The sequence below is a fragment of the Mytilus californianus genome, unplaced genomic scaffold (assembly GCF_021869535.1).
Source record: "Mytilus californianus isolate M0D057914Y unplaced genomic scaffold, xbMytCali1.0.p SCAF_1, whole genome shotgun sequence".
NCBI classification, from domain to species: domain Eukaryota; kingdom Metazoa; phylum Mollusca; class Bivalvia; order Mytilida; family Mytilidae; genus Mytilus; species Mytilus californianus.
In genome coordinates, this window is record NW_026262581.1 from 4,117,987 (window position 1) to 4,133,333 (window position 15,347).

The 15,347-nt window shown below is 33.2% G+C and overlaps 1 protein-coding gene across 1 annotated transcript; it reads right to left on the minus strand.

The window, feature by feature from the left end:
• Positions 1 to 6,279: 6,279 nt before the first annotated feature.
• Positions 6,280 to 11,596, minus strand: LOC127739389 (uncharacterized). Its single transcript, XM_052251119.1, has one exon. It carries the CDS (start codon positions 8,916 to 8,918, stop codon positions 7,023 to 7,025), a length of 1,896 nt encoding a protein of 631 aa, XP_052107079.1. The 5' UTR covers positions 8,919 to 11,596; the 3' UTR covers positions 6,280 to 7,022.
• Between the last annotated feature and the right edge of the window lie 3,751 nt (positions 11,597 to 15,347).

Below are 15,347 nucleotides of genomic sequence, written 5' to 3' on the forward strand. Positions count from 1 at the left end.
TTTCCATTCTCAATACTATAACAATCATCATTCTACGTAGCAGAAAATCATAATGAAACAAATGTATATTGATTTAACAATAAATTCCAATGGAAACTAAATCATATTAACTAAAAATATGTCTCCGTTGCAGAATGTATAATTAAAAACTGAATTGATTCAATCATTACTTTAACGTGTCAGTATTTCGGAATTATTCACTAAAAGCAAATTGAATTGTATTTGCAAACACAACTTAGTAGTTGAAATCCAAATATAATAAATACACGAGAAAACATTGACATCTGAGAATATGGTATCCGTAGGGACTAGTATACAAGCGACATCTTATTATCTGCAATGATCTAAAGTAAAAAGTCGAATTTGATCCATTGTACAATGAATCTGCACTAGAAACATCGACAGCTTAAAGCTTGAAAAACCAAATCAGTAGAAAGCCTGATGAATTGTATATGGCCAATGGACCAAAAAGGAAACGAGGCCAGACGAGTTTGTATGACATAGCCTAATTGCTATAGATCAACAAGGAAACTAATATAAAATGACAAAGATCATGTACGATTTTTTCCCTCTTATAGTTGATGTTTTTCCCTCAGTTTTGGTTTGTGACCCGGATTTGTTTCAGTTAGATCGATTTATGACTATTGAACAGCGATGTACTTCTATTGCCTTTATGGTACAATTGAAAGAAGGATAATTTTTCAGGAAAAATGGGGAAAAATGCAAAGGCACACTGTATTCCTCCAGAAAAAAAAATGTTTTCTTCCTACACCACTGGAACTGTAAATTACGGACTCCCGGAGATTTGAAAACCTTATAATCAATATGAAAAGAAGAGGCAATAACTCTTAGTAGCCACACCTCTTTATTGTGTTTTAACATACGTTTTATGATGCAAATTGATAAAAGTGTGGAGACGGTGCAAACTGTGGCGGATCAAATCCTGTTTACGGTATATATTTGGAAGAGCGAAATTAATTTTACTAAGAATAGTGAGAGGCAGTATATTTGTGTGGAACATCATGCTGTTAATGGGGGACTCAACCTCATTTCAATCTATAATGTCCAAATGGGGCAATAACTATTTCAGCAATTATATTAATAATTGATTCATAGTAATTGACATTTAAATTCCATTTGTATTTAACTTCAGCTCTTCAAATCTTGTGTAAAGTAAGTACAAAATGTAGTATTTAGGAATTTTTTGTATTGTGTGTGCTTGTAAAAAATAACAATCTTATATAATTTGAAAAACAAATTGACAATTTCTATCATTGACAGTCATGATGTACTTAAAACAATTTTTTTTTAACACAGTATTTCTCTAAATGAATTATAATTTTGCATGTTGTAAGTACAGTAAAACATGACATAATGGCCCAATTATATGAAAATCTCAGGCCATTTTAAAAAATAAAAGAAATTCTCAAAGTTGACTCTTTGTACTATTCCCAACTGTAAATTCTCGTTTTTCACCTTTTAGTACGGTGACCGAGTGAGGAAAAGTCGCATATTTAAAGAGTTTAATTGTCATTCGGACTAAAAGGCTACACATCATATTATTTGTAGTTCAAAGACTAAACTTTACATTTTGACTTGTCGTCAAAAAATCGTATGGTACATTTTTTGTAAAATGGGCTTTAAAGTACGTTAGCTTATTTTAAAGAAAAATTGACATTGACATTTTAAAAGAACATTCGTAATATGCTTTCTGCTATTATATAAATTGTTGTTACACCTTATTTTAACGATTTCAAATAAAGTTTGACCAACTTTATCCGTTAAGAGTTTAACACTACGAATATTTTGATTTAATAGAGTACGTTTCAATTCAATTTCATAATTAAGTTTCACTCTAAATGTAAAGTAATCGACATATATATAATATTTTAATTAATTAGACAACAATATCAAATTCAGTTATCTCTGAGGCATTATTTTGACTTGGAATACTTTGTTGGAGTTTCACAGTTGTATTTCCAACAATTCAATCCAGATACGAGGCCTAACGCCTAATCTGATTTGAAGTTCATATATAGCCTCTTATATATACATATAAGCAATGGGAATGTGCTGCATCACTTACATTCGATTCCTGTGATATGTTTCTTGAAGCTGTAGAAATTTTGGTGTCGTATGTTAAAGCAGAATGAGAGGATAATTGGTCACTTCATTTGAGATCGTCATCTCAAATGCTACCTTATATTTTAGTTACCAACCGTACCTTCAGCATCTCTGATTCAAACCATGACTGATCCCTTTAATGTCGAATCCAATCCTCCATGTCTTTTCAATATATCATCTGGAATGCATGCTCACAGCGGTGGAGGAAGGCGTGAACATGTCTAAACATTTCATATTTAACGCTCTTTCTGAAGGTCAATTAAGTAGATTTCCTTGTCCAATTTCAAAGTCAAAATAAAAAACGTTATAAAATATGACCTCAAAAACAAACCTTAAATGAAAATCGGGTGAAATAATCTCAGGTCACATAAATCCAAAACTTGTATACAGATGTGTATTGGTTTTTGGCAAACTGCAGTGATGATGTAACAGTAGAAAATGTGCTGTCTCATCCTGTCGGTCCCATTCTAGTTTCTCTTTTTCACGATGACGGCACCATCAGAAAATCATGCAAGACTGATTTGTTGAGGCAATTTGAATCTGAAGTCACTCTGCTCTTTTTCTACCTTCCTTTAACCCATCACTCACAACTTACATCACAGATGGTATAACATTGGTTCAATGTATTGATGCTTAGAAAAATAAAACAACTATTATAAAAATATGTATCAATGCTTTACTCTAGCGCACACAGTAGCAGACGTTTTTGACCGCTACTAAACAAAAAACTCTATAAAGTCTGTTGAAAGGGAACGCCGCACAAAAAGTAAAACTTCCACCAAACTGTATCAGGTTCTAGAAGACAGAAGTATTCCTAACTGGAAAAAATTCATATCTGATAAAGAAAACAAACAGGCTGTCCTTAATTTCTTTGGTAGTTTTATCTCCAAAACTTTGACAAACCCACTATGATTCCACCTGATTGTCAGCTTTACTTATCCGGAACGTTTGGAAATCCCGAAATTGTCAAAGTCGTTACATACACTACTGTTAATGACTGTCGTGATTTGTCCAGCACTTTAGAGGAGACCGATACTCGTATGACACTCCGTGTTTTATACTCTGACACGAAGCTTAGAGAAATGGGAAAGAGCGACATAATAATTATACGGACATCTGATACGGATGTGATTGTTCTGTGTGTACACTACTACAAACAGATGACACATACAAGCGAGATGTGGTTACAGATGGGGAACATCGATAGTGTAAAGGACTTGCGAAGATTTTTTACATATTAACCAACTATGTGCCTGCCTATCTCATACTATTTGTAAACTGCTGTCTTCTGTATATGCTCATACTGGATGCGACACAACGTCGTCTCTGTTTGGAGTAGGTAAGAAATCAGTCTACAAGACTTTGAAGGACACGCACGATGATTTCAGTGGTCTGCAGAGCTTCGGGAGTACTGAAAAAAGATAAAGTCCTTACATGTGCAAAAAAGTTAGTTGCAAAGCTTAATGATCAGAAAAAAAACTTTGATTTTTTCCTTCATGATATGAATAAAATGCGCGTCAAGTTTGCCACCAGTAAAGATGTAAGTCTAGTCAGTTTGCCTCCCAGTGAAGATGAACTGAAACAGCATATTTTACGTGCTTCTTTTCAAACTAAAATTTGAACCGCATCACACATTGCTAAACCCCCTATCCCAGCACCTTTAGGGGTCAGAATTAAGCAGAAATTCAAAACCATATCCCTTGACAGATGAAACAGAAGAAACTCCTGGCTGAATTCTGTTGTTTGGACCTTTTCGAGGGTATTGACTAAATTGCAACTGTTTGCGAGGTATTTAGTGGTTTGGGTTCTTATGAATTACCTGCATGAGCTTTTGCCAAATACCGTCGCGTTCAGGGTAGTTGGCTTCAAGTAAAAACAATATTTATCATTTATTCCAGAGGTTGAATGTAACCAGGCAAGGTAACTACTGTAACTCTAACGTAATATGTGATGATCTTGGATAATAGTCTAAGGTGTGTGAAAAACGTCAGTTTTCATAAAAATTCGTTGTGCATATTTTGGATCTAAAAGCATCAGGAAAACCTTGGTCGCCTCATACGATCCACAATGCTGTGTAGCCAAAAGGTACCAAGGTTGATATTGAATTTCTAGACACAGCAAAATGTTAGAGTAGGGATGGCGGCAAAGGCAAAATCAAACTAAAAATAGTTATAAATTACGGAAAAATGGAACAAAACTGACTTCAAAACACAAATAATGCTTGATTAAGGGGTCATTTCTTTCGCAATTTTTTATGTGATGTGCCAAAAAGAAGTTATTTTGTAGGAATAGTAATTTCACAACTATCTATATGTGAAATTTCAGTATTTTGCCCTGATTAAAACAATATTAGGGTCAATTATAGCCACTCGTGAACCTCCTCCTTTGACAGCAATAAATTTAAATGGCAAACAATTTTTTCAATTTGTAAGAACAGTATAAACAAGAGATAGCTGTCAAGTTTTATGAAAATCTCAGATGATTTGAAACAGTTAATGAAATTTTTAATGTTGCCTATATGAATTTAATCCCAAATGAAAAGTCTAAATTTTACACATATTGATTAAGTTCATAACATCTGAGAGTAAAAATCTTAATGAAAATAAACTTTGCAATTTGGAAGAATAGTACATAGTGGAAACAGCTTTCAATGTTTATGAAATTCCATTTGATTTTTTAAAAAAATGGACATTTTCAAAGATGACTGTCTCATAAATTTGAACAATAGACAGTCTTGTTTCATTCCCCTATAGAACAACACAGATATTTAGGATGTGCTATATTTTGGTTGAAGCTTTTGTAGTGAGTTGAATATAATTTATCTATTTATCAAAACGGTAATGCAAGTCATTCATCATGACCTCTAATTTTTATGGTTGTATTTTGTTTGATTTTTTTGGGGGGGGGGTTAGCCTTTATGAGTGTTATGGATGTGCTTGTATGCTGCTTGTATAACGATTGTTTTTTAAACTTTAAAACATTGTGTAACGTAGGGTTATGCAACAAGATATAATTCTTTATTTGAACTATTTTTCTGTCGTTGGATTTTTTTGTTGTAAAATTTCAAAGTTAGTTTGATAAAATATCAAAAAGCATGCCTGCAATAATTCTGTGGGGTGTCTATAATTACATAGACATCACTTTCAATATTGTTCATATCAATACTTTCCATGCACCACACACACAAGCTTTTATAGCCTGTTTTTGTAGAGAGGACAGAATATAAAATTTCAATTATTTCTATGTATCATTGACAGGGAAAACAGAATTAAAGATATTATTAGAAAATAATTTCATGTCTTTAAGCTCTGTTCAACAAATAATTCTAAAATAAAACCAAAGAGTAAAATTTAGTTTTACCATTCAATATCAAAGGTTTAAAATTCATTCAAATCCTTTTAAATTATAACAGAGAGATAAATGTATCATTTAACAGGGAAATACAGAACAGATATAAAACATAAAGCAACAAACGGCGATAACAAGATAAACATTTTAGTGTACAGATACAGTTATTTAATTTAATGGTTATTTTTAACAGGTTGAAATACATGTAAATGTTAGATACAGTGAAAAAGTATTATTTAAATTATTATGAAGCTTAATAAATGTGACGCAGGTGCATGTGCATGTTTATTCTCTCTATGTTTTGAAATCAACTAAGTCTCCCACATGACGGAGTTGTCATCCATGTTTGCATGTATTATTATATACAGTATTTTGCTGACATTTTTAGAGAAATGTGACATATGCTTTTTTGTGTTTCTTTGTTAAATATTTGTTTGTTTTGTTGTGATTAAGATTGTGACACGGTTGTGACTGCTGTACCCCCTTTTTTGACATTTTTACCCATTATGTCTGTTTGTTTTATTCACTCATCGTTGTCAATATAATGGAATTTGATGCGACTGTCATACGAGTGAGAGGTTTAACGCTATAAAACCAGGTTCAATCCACCATTTTCTACATAAGATAATGCCTGTACCAAGTCAGGAATATGACAGTTGTTGTCCATTCGTTTGATGTGTTTGTGCTTTTGATTTTTCCATTTGATTAGGGACTTTCCGTTTTGAATATTCCTCGGAGTTCAGTATTTTTGTGATTTAACTTTTTGCTGTTGATTATTGGTCTGCTTAAACAATGGTTTAGAAACAATTATGCACACAGATATTTATTTTTCAAAATATATAACAAATATGAAAAAAACAAACTGTTTCTTTTGATTTGAAAGATTTCTTGGTCATCATGGTCAGTTGAAATATTTTTTTCTTAAAATTACAGTGAATTCTTATGATTGCAGAGTGATGAGTTATTTCCCCTTTCTGACAGTTTTGTAGTGCATTCTATAATGAATGTATATAAAATGAAAGTCCTGCAGAAAGACAAATATACTGAAAAAATTTCTGAATTGTTCCTTATCAAAATTTAAATAACCATATCACATACTTGAATTGGTACATGTACTTCACTTCCAGCCTATTTCGTGATTCCCAGGTATCGAAAAGAAAAAGAAGCAAACGCTATTGATATGTTTGTATTTATAGATGGGAGGCGACTTTTTTTACAGAAACTTTTACATGGGCAGAAATATTTTTGCATGATTCAAATAGATGGGCATCCTCTTTTTTAAAGATACAAGTTTTAAAAATGCAACTGGCCATCCCTCTTGTAAATATTGAACGGTCCCTTAGTATATAATTCTTTTATTTTCAGCGTTTTCCTTTATTCGTATTTGAAAGCCGTCACACATGGTTTTCCCCAGAAGATTAAAGATGTTAATGCTATCCTTTGAACATCAAGACGTTTTCTTTAAACTTATTGACAAAATTGTTTAATGCTCCCATGCATTTGGATGAACAAAAATCCAAGCGGCATATTGTACTTTAACAGCACTATACTTACAGTTTTGACAATCGAAGTTCTGCTTTTGTTAAGTTCCATATACCTTGGGAAACACAGGTACTAAAGCATTCATGTGCCTTATCTAAATGACCCATCATCTCATGGGCTACTCCAAGACAAAGGAAAGAAGTTGTTATTTGCCTTTTTCCCACTATATTGTGTCTATACCAAGTTTGTGCGTTCGCTTCCAGAGATCCCAATGACCCCATACACGACATAAATTCTCCTAAATGGTAGTTGGACAAAAACCTCAAAAAATGAGTCAATATAATAATATCCACTTGAAATGGTACGTTGTTCGTCACTTCAATGTCTAGTTCTTCTGGTATCAAAGAAGAATCACCTTCAAAGACCATGATTGTATCTACTAACAAACGCAAGATACACATCGCCGGTAGTACATCATACTTATACTTTAATTGAGTTTGATCCATATCAGCAGGGATTCTTGTAATATATGCGAAGGACGCATCTGCCTTTAAGGCACGTGATAGAATATGTGAAATGAGTTTTAATACAATATCGTACCTCTTGTGACGGTAGAAAAAAGATGCTAGAAACAACCATCCTACTTCACTAAATCCTGAATGCGAAGAAATTAGCAAACGACCTTGTTGTTGTTTAAATTGATGATATCGTAGTTTATTATTGTAATAATGAGGAGTGGTATTTTGCTGTACTTTGAGATTGTTTGATTTTGCCAAAAGAAACATGATTAACTTTGATGCAAGTTTTATCCCATCAAAACGATTTATCTTATTCAGCATCACAAAACAATTTTCGTTTTTCTCAAAATGTGTTGCTAAATAATATATCAAAGGCCGAAGCATCCTATGAATTGTCATAGAATCATGGGTAGGGTTATATATTATATGGAAATCACCAGTAAAGGTACCAGAAACACAGAAACATTGCAAACCAAGTTTATAGGCTTCTTGAAGAAGTCCAATCATTTGGATTCTGTCGTCATCTTTGTATCGATCTTCAAAAAAGTTGTTTTGGGGAATGAAATAGTGTACCAGGATAGAATATTGTGTACAGTATAACAGTCTACAGATACATGCTCTGAAGCACGACAACATGTTTTCAGGTATCCATATGTCTTTACCTGATTCCTCATATAACCAGAACAATAACGTTTTCAGAAAATAAGAGCACAATAAGCCCTTAAGTGATTCTCTTTTGTCAATTACATCTTTAAGAAGTAGTTTCATCAGGCCGTAGCATAACATTTGTGTATGACTAAAAGAGTATATAAGCAACTTTTCTGCAACCGAAAACGACATTCTCCATTCAATATGTTCATATATTGATCCTTTACAACCTATTGGCACAAATAAAACTCCAAAATTCACAACTTTAGATATTAATTTTTGTGATGGCCAATTATTCCTTGATCTTAACATCCATGACCGAGCTTGGGAAGGCCAACATTTACATCTTAAGCAACATGCTAAATCCAAACTATCATCTTCGGTGGTCAAACAAGGTCCATGTATTTTAAACAGATATCCTGGACGTGATATCCGATTCAGGCATTCAAGTTTCAACAGTTGACTAGAAAAAAAATCATCTTGACCTTCATGTACCAGAAACCACTGCATATTTCCTGGAAAAGGTACGTTTTTAGGCACACGAAGCAATGCATAACATGGGTTTGTGTTGTCAGTGTCCATTATTAATGTTGTAACATGGGTTATTTTAGCAACATTTTCCGCATCGCGTTCACTTGTACATACGACGATATCATTAAACAAATACATGATATCAACGTCACTTCCAATCATGTCTAAACCTTCAACTGCACTACCGCTACATATTTGGAAACTCGATAGACCTTTGTTGCTTATGATATCATATATGTTATAGATATTGCGTCTTAAGCGTACCATCTCATCTGTACCAAATTTCTAACATGCATAATCATACGACCTTAAAGACTCATCTTTGCTTGTTGACATGTTAAATCCTTTAAACTCTAAAAAGATCAAAAACATATATATATATCTAATATGACGTTCTACAAACGCTTTGAGTACACACCCGTGGTAAAATATGAATATATTGATATGTCAGCTGATCGTCAACGCCATGGTAAGTATTTGTTGATAGCCCATTTTTTTAAATAAAAGTAAGATAATCAATTAACTTCATCCAAACATGTCTTAGCATGTTATTGTAAATCGTTCAAGCATGTCACTAATTTAGTTTTCTTCGTCTTTTACGTCAATATTAATAGTGTGTTCAATTATGGGAACAGCAAATATTTCCCTTCACCTAGACCGCTTCGAGCCAAAAGAATTGCTGTCTTTGTCCTGTTAGAATAAAAAAAATTCATGGAGGCTTGAATTTAATTTGATTTTACTACAGGTTGGCCCTTTATTTGGATATTTCTCCCCTTGCTATCGCTCGTAAAACATTTAGCATAAAGGGCCAACCCGTGGTAACATCATAATAAATTCAAGCCCTCTTAAATCAAACTGAATACATGCATAACTCCGTGTTGCAGGCCGTACTTTGACCTATAATTGTTTACTTTTTACACATTGTGACTTGGATGGATAGTTGTCTCATTGGCACTCATACCACATCTTCTTATTTATAACTTCAGGATGATGTCGAAGTTAACATTGACTGAGATACTCACCTCTTTGATAAGAAAACATACTTGTAATCATTTACTTCATGGACGAGTTAAAAATCCCTTCCAAAAGCTGAACAGATGACAGCAAAATCGAACATAATATAGTACATGTATATATAAAATTGATATGATGCAGAACCAATTACAGCGATACTATAAACTGATATTTGATATGATACAGAAATAATTACAGCAAAACTATAAACTGATATTATACTTAGTAATTATATTGCACTTATTTAACTTTTGGCACCCATGAGGTTATATTTGGTATGTTTAAAAGAAACCAAGTCTATTTTGTACTGTGATGTAGAAAATATCAATAATTTTTCTACTTATGATTTTATACGTTAGACTATCGTTACATCTTCATAAAACATAAAACCAGTTGAAGGGCAACATTTAAGAGCTTGATGAGCATTGAAAAAATCCAAAAGTTATATCGAAATATGGCTACGGTTAAACTATGTCGGAATCAGCTACTTATACTTATATGGTCCATATATTATTGGGGAGATGAATACCCGTTACTATCAATTGTCGCAGTGTCAAGGATTATTTATTAATTCAGACTGATCAACATTATGTATGAGACAAAAAATGGTGATTCAGCAGTGCTTTTCCTTAAACAATTGGGAATCGTAAATATCAATTCCTTGTTGAAGCTTAGGAAAAAATTTTACTTTGTGAAGAACCACACTGATTCTAACAACAAATACACCGGAGATGATATCACCAAAATGCTGGACTTGTTATCGGCAACATATCAATTAATACGTTACGGTCATGCATGCTTATTTAACTGATACATAAACTGCTCCAACAAAATTATGAGAAAGAATAACTGAAAATACTACATAAAATATACGGTGACCTTCACAAATTGGTTGCCCGATGATATGTAAAATTTACCGCTTCTGTCCTACTCCCGATAGTAATTTTTTGACTGAATGGAGATTTTCATGGCATTTGATGAATGCATAACAGAAGACGCTTGCCCTGTGGAAGCACCCTGTCTCGACCATATGGTTCCCTTAGTTTTTGTGTATTTACCTTAACTTGTATCTTCGTAATGTCTTTATATGATTTCAACATCAGTAAGCTACTGTTGTCTTTAATGTATGAGTCTTAGAAACGGACACAAAAATTAAAAAAAAATACATCTAGTTTTGCTTTCCGTTATACTGCTAGTGACAATTCGAATAGACTCTTATTGTGTATTTGCAAAACAGAAATGCAGCTCAATTGTTGAAACGCAACAGCATTTGGAAACGAACATAATACATACGGAACCAAAATGTAAATCACATTTATGAAAGCCGTGTTTAGTGTTTTAGTTGAATATAAAAAGGGTAAAACCGCAAAAAGCCAGGAGTGGTCTTAGTTGCTCATGAAGGGTAAACAGGGCCTGTTCCTCAAATTGAACCCGTCGTGTTGCTCATGACAAGTATAAGTTTGGTTATAGGCAGACAAGCTCTAGAATTTATTATCAACAGGGCGATATATATGCCATATATAGGCGTAGCGAACATGTTGATACACAATATCGGTAGAGAATGATAAATATGACATTTCAAAAACAGGCATTCTTTTATGGCTCTTTTAGCCGCAAAACAGTAAGAAATATTGAACTAATGTATGTGCACTGTGCTTCTATGAATTTAACATATATTCTTAACCCGAATTAATCCAACGGGACAAATGAGAGATATACTAGTAGCCAACAGGACCAAAGAAAATCACAAAACATAATTACTTTTAAAGATAGAAAATTCAAGTAACACATTCCGTTACATTTATAAGAGCAGTTGACAACCAACATTACATGCTTTACCCGGCTATCAGAACTGCAGATTGTTTTGATAAAATATTAATCAAGCTGTGCATTTTATTGATAGCATATTAATATTCATTTAACATTACATCTACACATTTAAGGTTTCGTAAAATATTTTAAGTCCGTGTGTGACATTCTTACAACATAAGAACAATGTCTGTTATTTAATAACTGTAAAATATACGATTGAATTTTTTTCTTATCAAATACAATAATTGATTATTCACTTGAAACTTTCGCAGAGCGTGGCAATTGTAAATATCAATATGGAGTGAAAGTGAACAAAAATTTTCATGTTTCCTCATATAATTTTATGTTCCTATCCATTCATTCAAGCGGAATACCAGAAAGACAATTACATAATTTAGAACGAGTTGCGATCTTTATTGAATTGTTGTAGAATAGTTGAATTTGTGTTTGGTAAAATCTGCTGACAAAATGAATATCCCAAATCAGTCTTCCTTTGAAAGAAATGTAATACTCTTTTTTTTCCATCCAGTAGACTGATTTTAAATATCTGATTCGGCCAATTGGGTTACGAATTCTTACTGCTACCGTGATCTCTGACCTGACAATCAAATTCAGTCTTTTTCATATGAAGCATCATTATCCAAAAATGATGCATGAATAAAGGTCTTATTTATTGCTAAAAGGATGAATTTTGGATTAATTTTCCGTAAATTTGAATCAACAATCTCGACTTTTGACATATTGACTCCTTCATCCATAGAGCTCTCCGATGGCACATAAGTCGGTTTCAAAACGAAACTATGTTATCCATAAACCGAAAAATTGCTGTCCGGACCACAATGAGCCGGACAATCAAACATCTTGACATTATTTGTAATCTTTAAAAAAAACTTTTTGCACAAATGACAGTAAAAAATGACTTTCTTTGATTAACTGTTAAAATAATTTGGGAACAAAGTAATTCATAAGCCAATGAAGGGTGGCTGATATTTGTAAACTAAAATTGTGTATTATTTCTCCGTTTAAAAACCAAACAGTGTATTGGTAAACATTTTTACAACTTTTGTTTATGGTTGCCCTTTTCCAACATCTGCCGTAAGTGTTTTTTTGGTCTGCTATTCATGATAACAAAAAACATGTTGAACGGCCACCTTCAATCGTATATGAAGTAATTAAATAACAAAAACAGTTCTTCTTTTGTAACAAGATTGTACTGGGCCTTAATATATTTTACAACACCTTAAACTTGACGATCAAATTGTACTTTTTCTAGATACGTGTGAAACCACGACTTTTTTTTTTTTTGGTATTCTTGTTTATAAGTGCAGTCCTTACCTTACTTCTATTTGAAATGGACACAAATCTTTTTGTATCAGCAATGCGTGCTGTAAAAAAGAAGCACAAAAGTGTTGAAAACAGTAAACATTGCTAATAAAATTGCATACTTGTCACAAGAAAAACAATCGTAGGATCTGTATACAGATTCCATCTGCAGTAGAGATACCCAGTTAAGGGTTGTAAACTGTGACATCTATTCTTTCATTTCAGGTTAAAACTCGTTTTTTTACTCTACATATTGAAGTACAAATATGAATTCAAATAGATCAGGTTTCAATCGAAAATATTAAGACAACACTTTATAAATGTCATGCTTCCGAAGCGCTTTTCTGGATTTACCTTCTTCAGGAACGCCCAAAGCCGACTATTTGAAAGCCAATGATGAACAAAACCGAAACAGTTAAAGACTCGGTATACTGTAATATGTCTGCTGAGCTTTCTATACTTATCTTTTTTGTATTGCGGCTTTCTGGTTATCTAATGTCTGGAGTATGTCTGATGAAATAATCCAATCTCTTTCTGTTGACAAGCCACGAGCCACGTACTCCTGTACGAGTATTAGAGTAACATGAGATAATGGGCTTGACAATACGTCTACTTCATATCAAACAGCCTTTAACAAAAATTCACATGGATCTCCATTTATGATTAACTGTTATTATTGAATTATCAAATCTAGATCACAAAATTATTTTTAACTTAAACTTTAACTTCATTACTCGTCAAAATCCATATTAAATATCAGTACATTGTGATGGAGTTTTGGCTAAACTTTCATGCTGATATTGCATTTCCTTCATATCATTTACAGATATTTCCGCCAGTCGGATCGATCACTTCCTTGTCAAGACAAAAATCTATCGTACACTAGAAATATTCTAAATCTAGGTAAACTAGTTGAAAGTATTTTATAGATATCCTCAATTAGAAAACATGTCAACTTCGTTATCATGGCTATGTTATCACTTAGTGATACATAAATAGCAATACGTCCCAAACATTGGCCTGCTCTCGTGTCCCTTTCTGACAAGACTTAGAAACACAGTTCTTAAAAGGCAAATGCTATAATTTTCTTCGTACAACGCGCCTTTTCTGATAGTATTCATCACTACCCGATCGTATGTTTGGAAAGCCAACGAATGAAAGGAACACTTATGAATTTTGTTCTTTCGAATCGCTTTTCTGCGTTTACGTTTATCAGAAACATTTAAACCTAAACATTTAAAGCAATTATAAAACATCTGAGATCAGAAAACCGAACGGTTAAAAACAGCCCAAATAACCAAAGTCAACATTACCAAGGGAATTTCAACACAATTACATATTTTTGTGAACTTGAAGTTATCAAACAAACTGTACCATATAACACATGTCATTACGGAAAAAAGTATAACAAAAATACCGAACTCCCAGATAAATTCAAAAAGGGGAAGTCCATAAAAAATGACGAAATCAAACGTTAGACTTTATTAACCAAGCATTGGCAATCGGGCGGATGGTACGCTCGGGAACTTAAATTAAATCGAGAAATTGCCAATTTTTCGGAGGCGGGATCAATACACCGTTATTTACACATCAGGCCGTATTGGTTACCGGATTGATCCTTTGTTTTTCTATTCTTTTAAAATGTACTGTAAAACAGATTCATCCTATTTCAAGAGTTGTATAAATGGTTTTGGTTGTGTTGTCTAGGTCTGTTTTGTTTAATTTCAGTGCTCTGTATTTGTTTTTCAAAGTTTTTTTGTACTGACAATTATTTCAGAATCACGTTTTCAAAGCATCAATTTTAGTATATGAATCTTTCGTGGATATTCAACACACAGACACTATAATATTACCACAATTTAAATCACCTCTTTTAAACACAAAATGTCTTCAAAATCAAGTCTCAGAGTTCAACTTCAACATTTACCCATAACTATCAATTTATTTCGATATCGCTGATATAAAAAGAAAAGCATTTCTTCCTTCGCAAACTCAGTTGCCAATGAAAGCTTGGATACTATCAATATAAAAAAAAAGTCATCAATGATACGGGGCTTATATTTTGAACACCAGATCGGCAATTCGTTTTCATAAGACTTCTTATTATCGCTCGAATCACAACAGTTGGTAGGCCGTTATGGAATAGCCGTTTCATAAATGATAGCGGTTATGTTCCAAATGTCGTAACTACAATCCTGTCACCTTTTCTCCGAATGTGACCTACCGAATTAGACTGATTATCGAGTTTGTACTAACATGAGCAACACGACGGGTGCCACATGTGGAGCAGGATCCGTTTACCCTTCCGGAGCACCTGAGATCACCCCAAGTTTTTTGATGGTTCTTGTTGCTCAGTCCTTAGTTTTCTATGTTGTGTTTTGTGTACTGTTGTTTGTCTGTTTGTCTTTTTGCTTTTAGCCATTGCGTTGTCAGTTTTATTTTCGACTTATGAATGTTTGAATGTCCCTTTGGTATCTTTTGCCTCTCTTTTAGAAGTCTGTTTTGATTAAAACGTATGAAACCGATTATAGTACGAACGACAAGGTC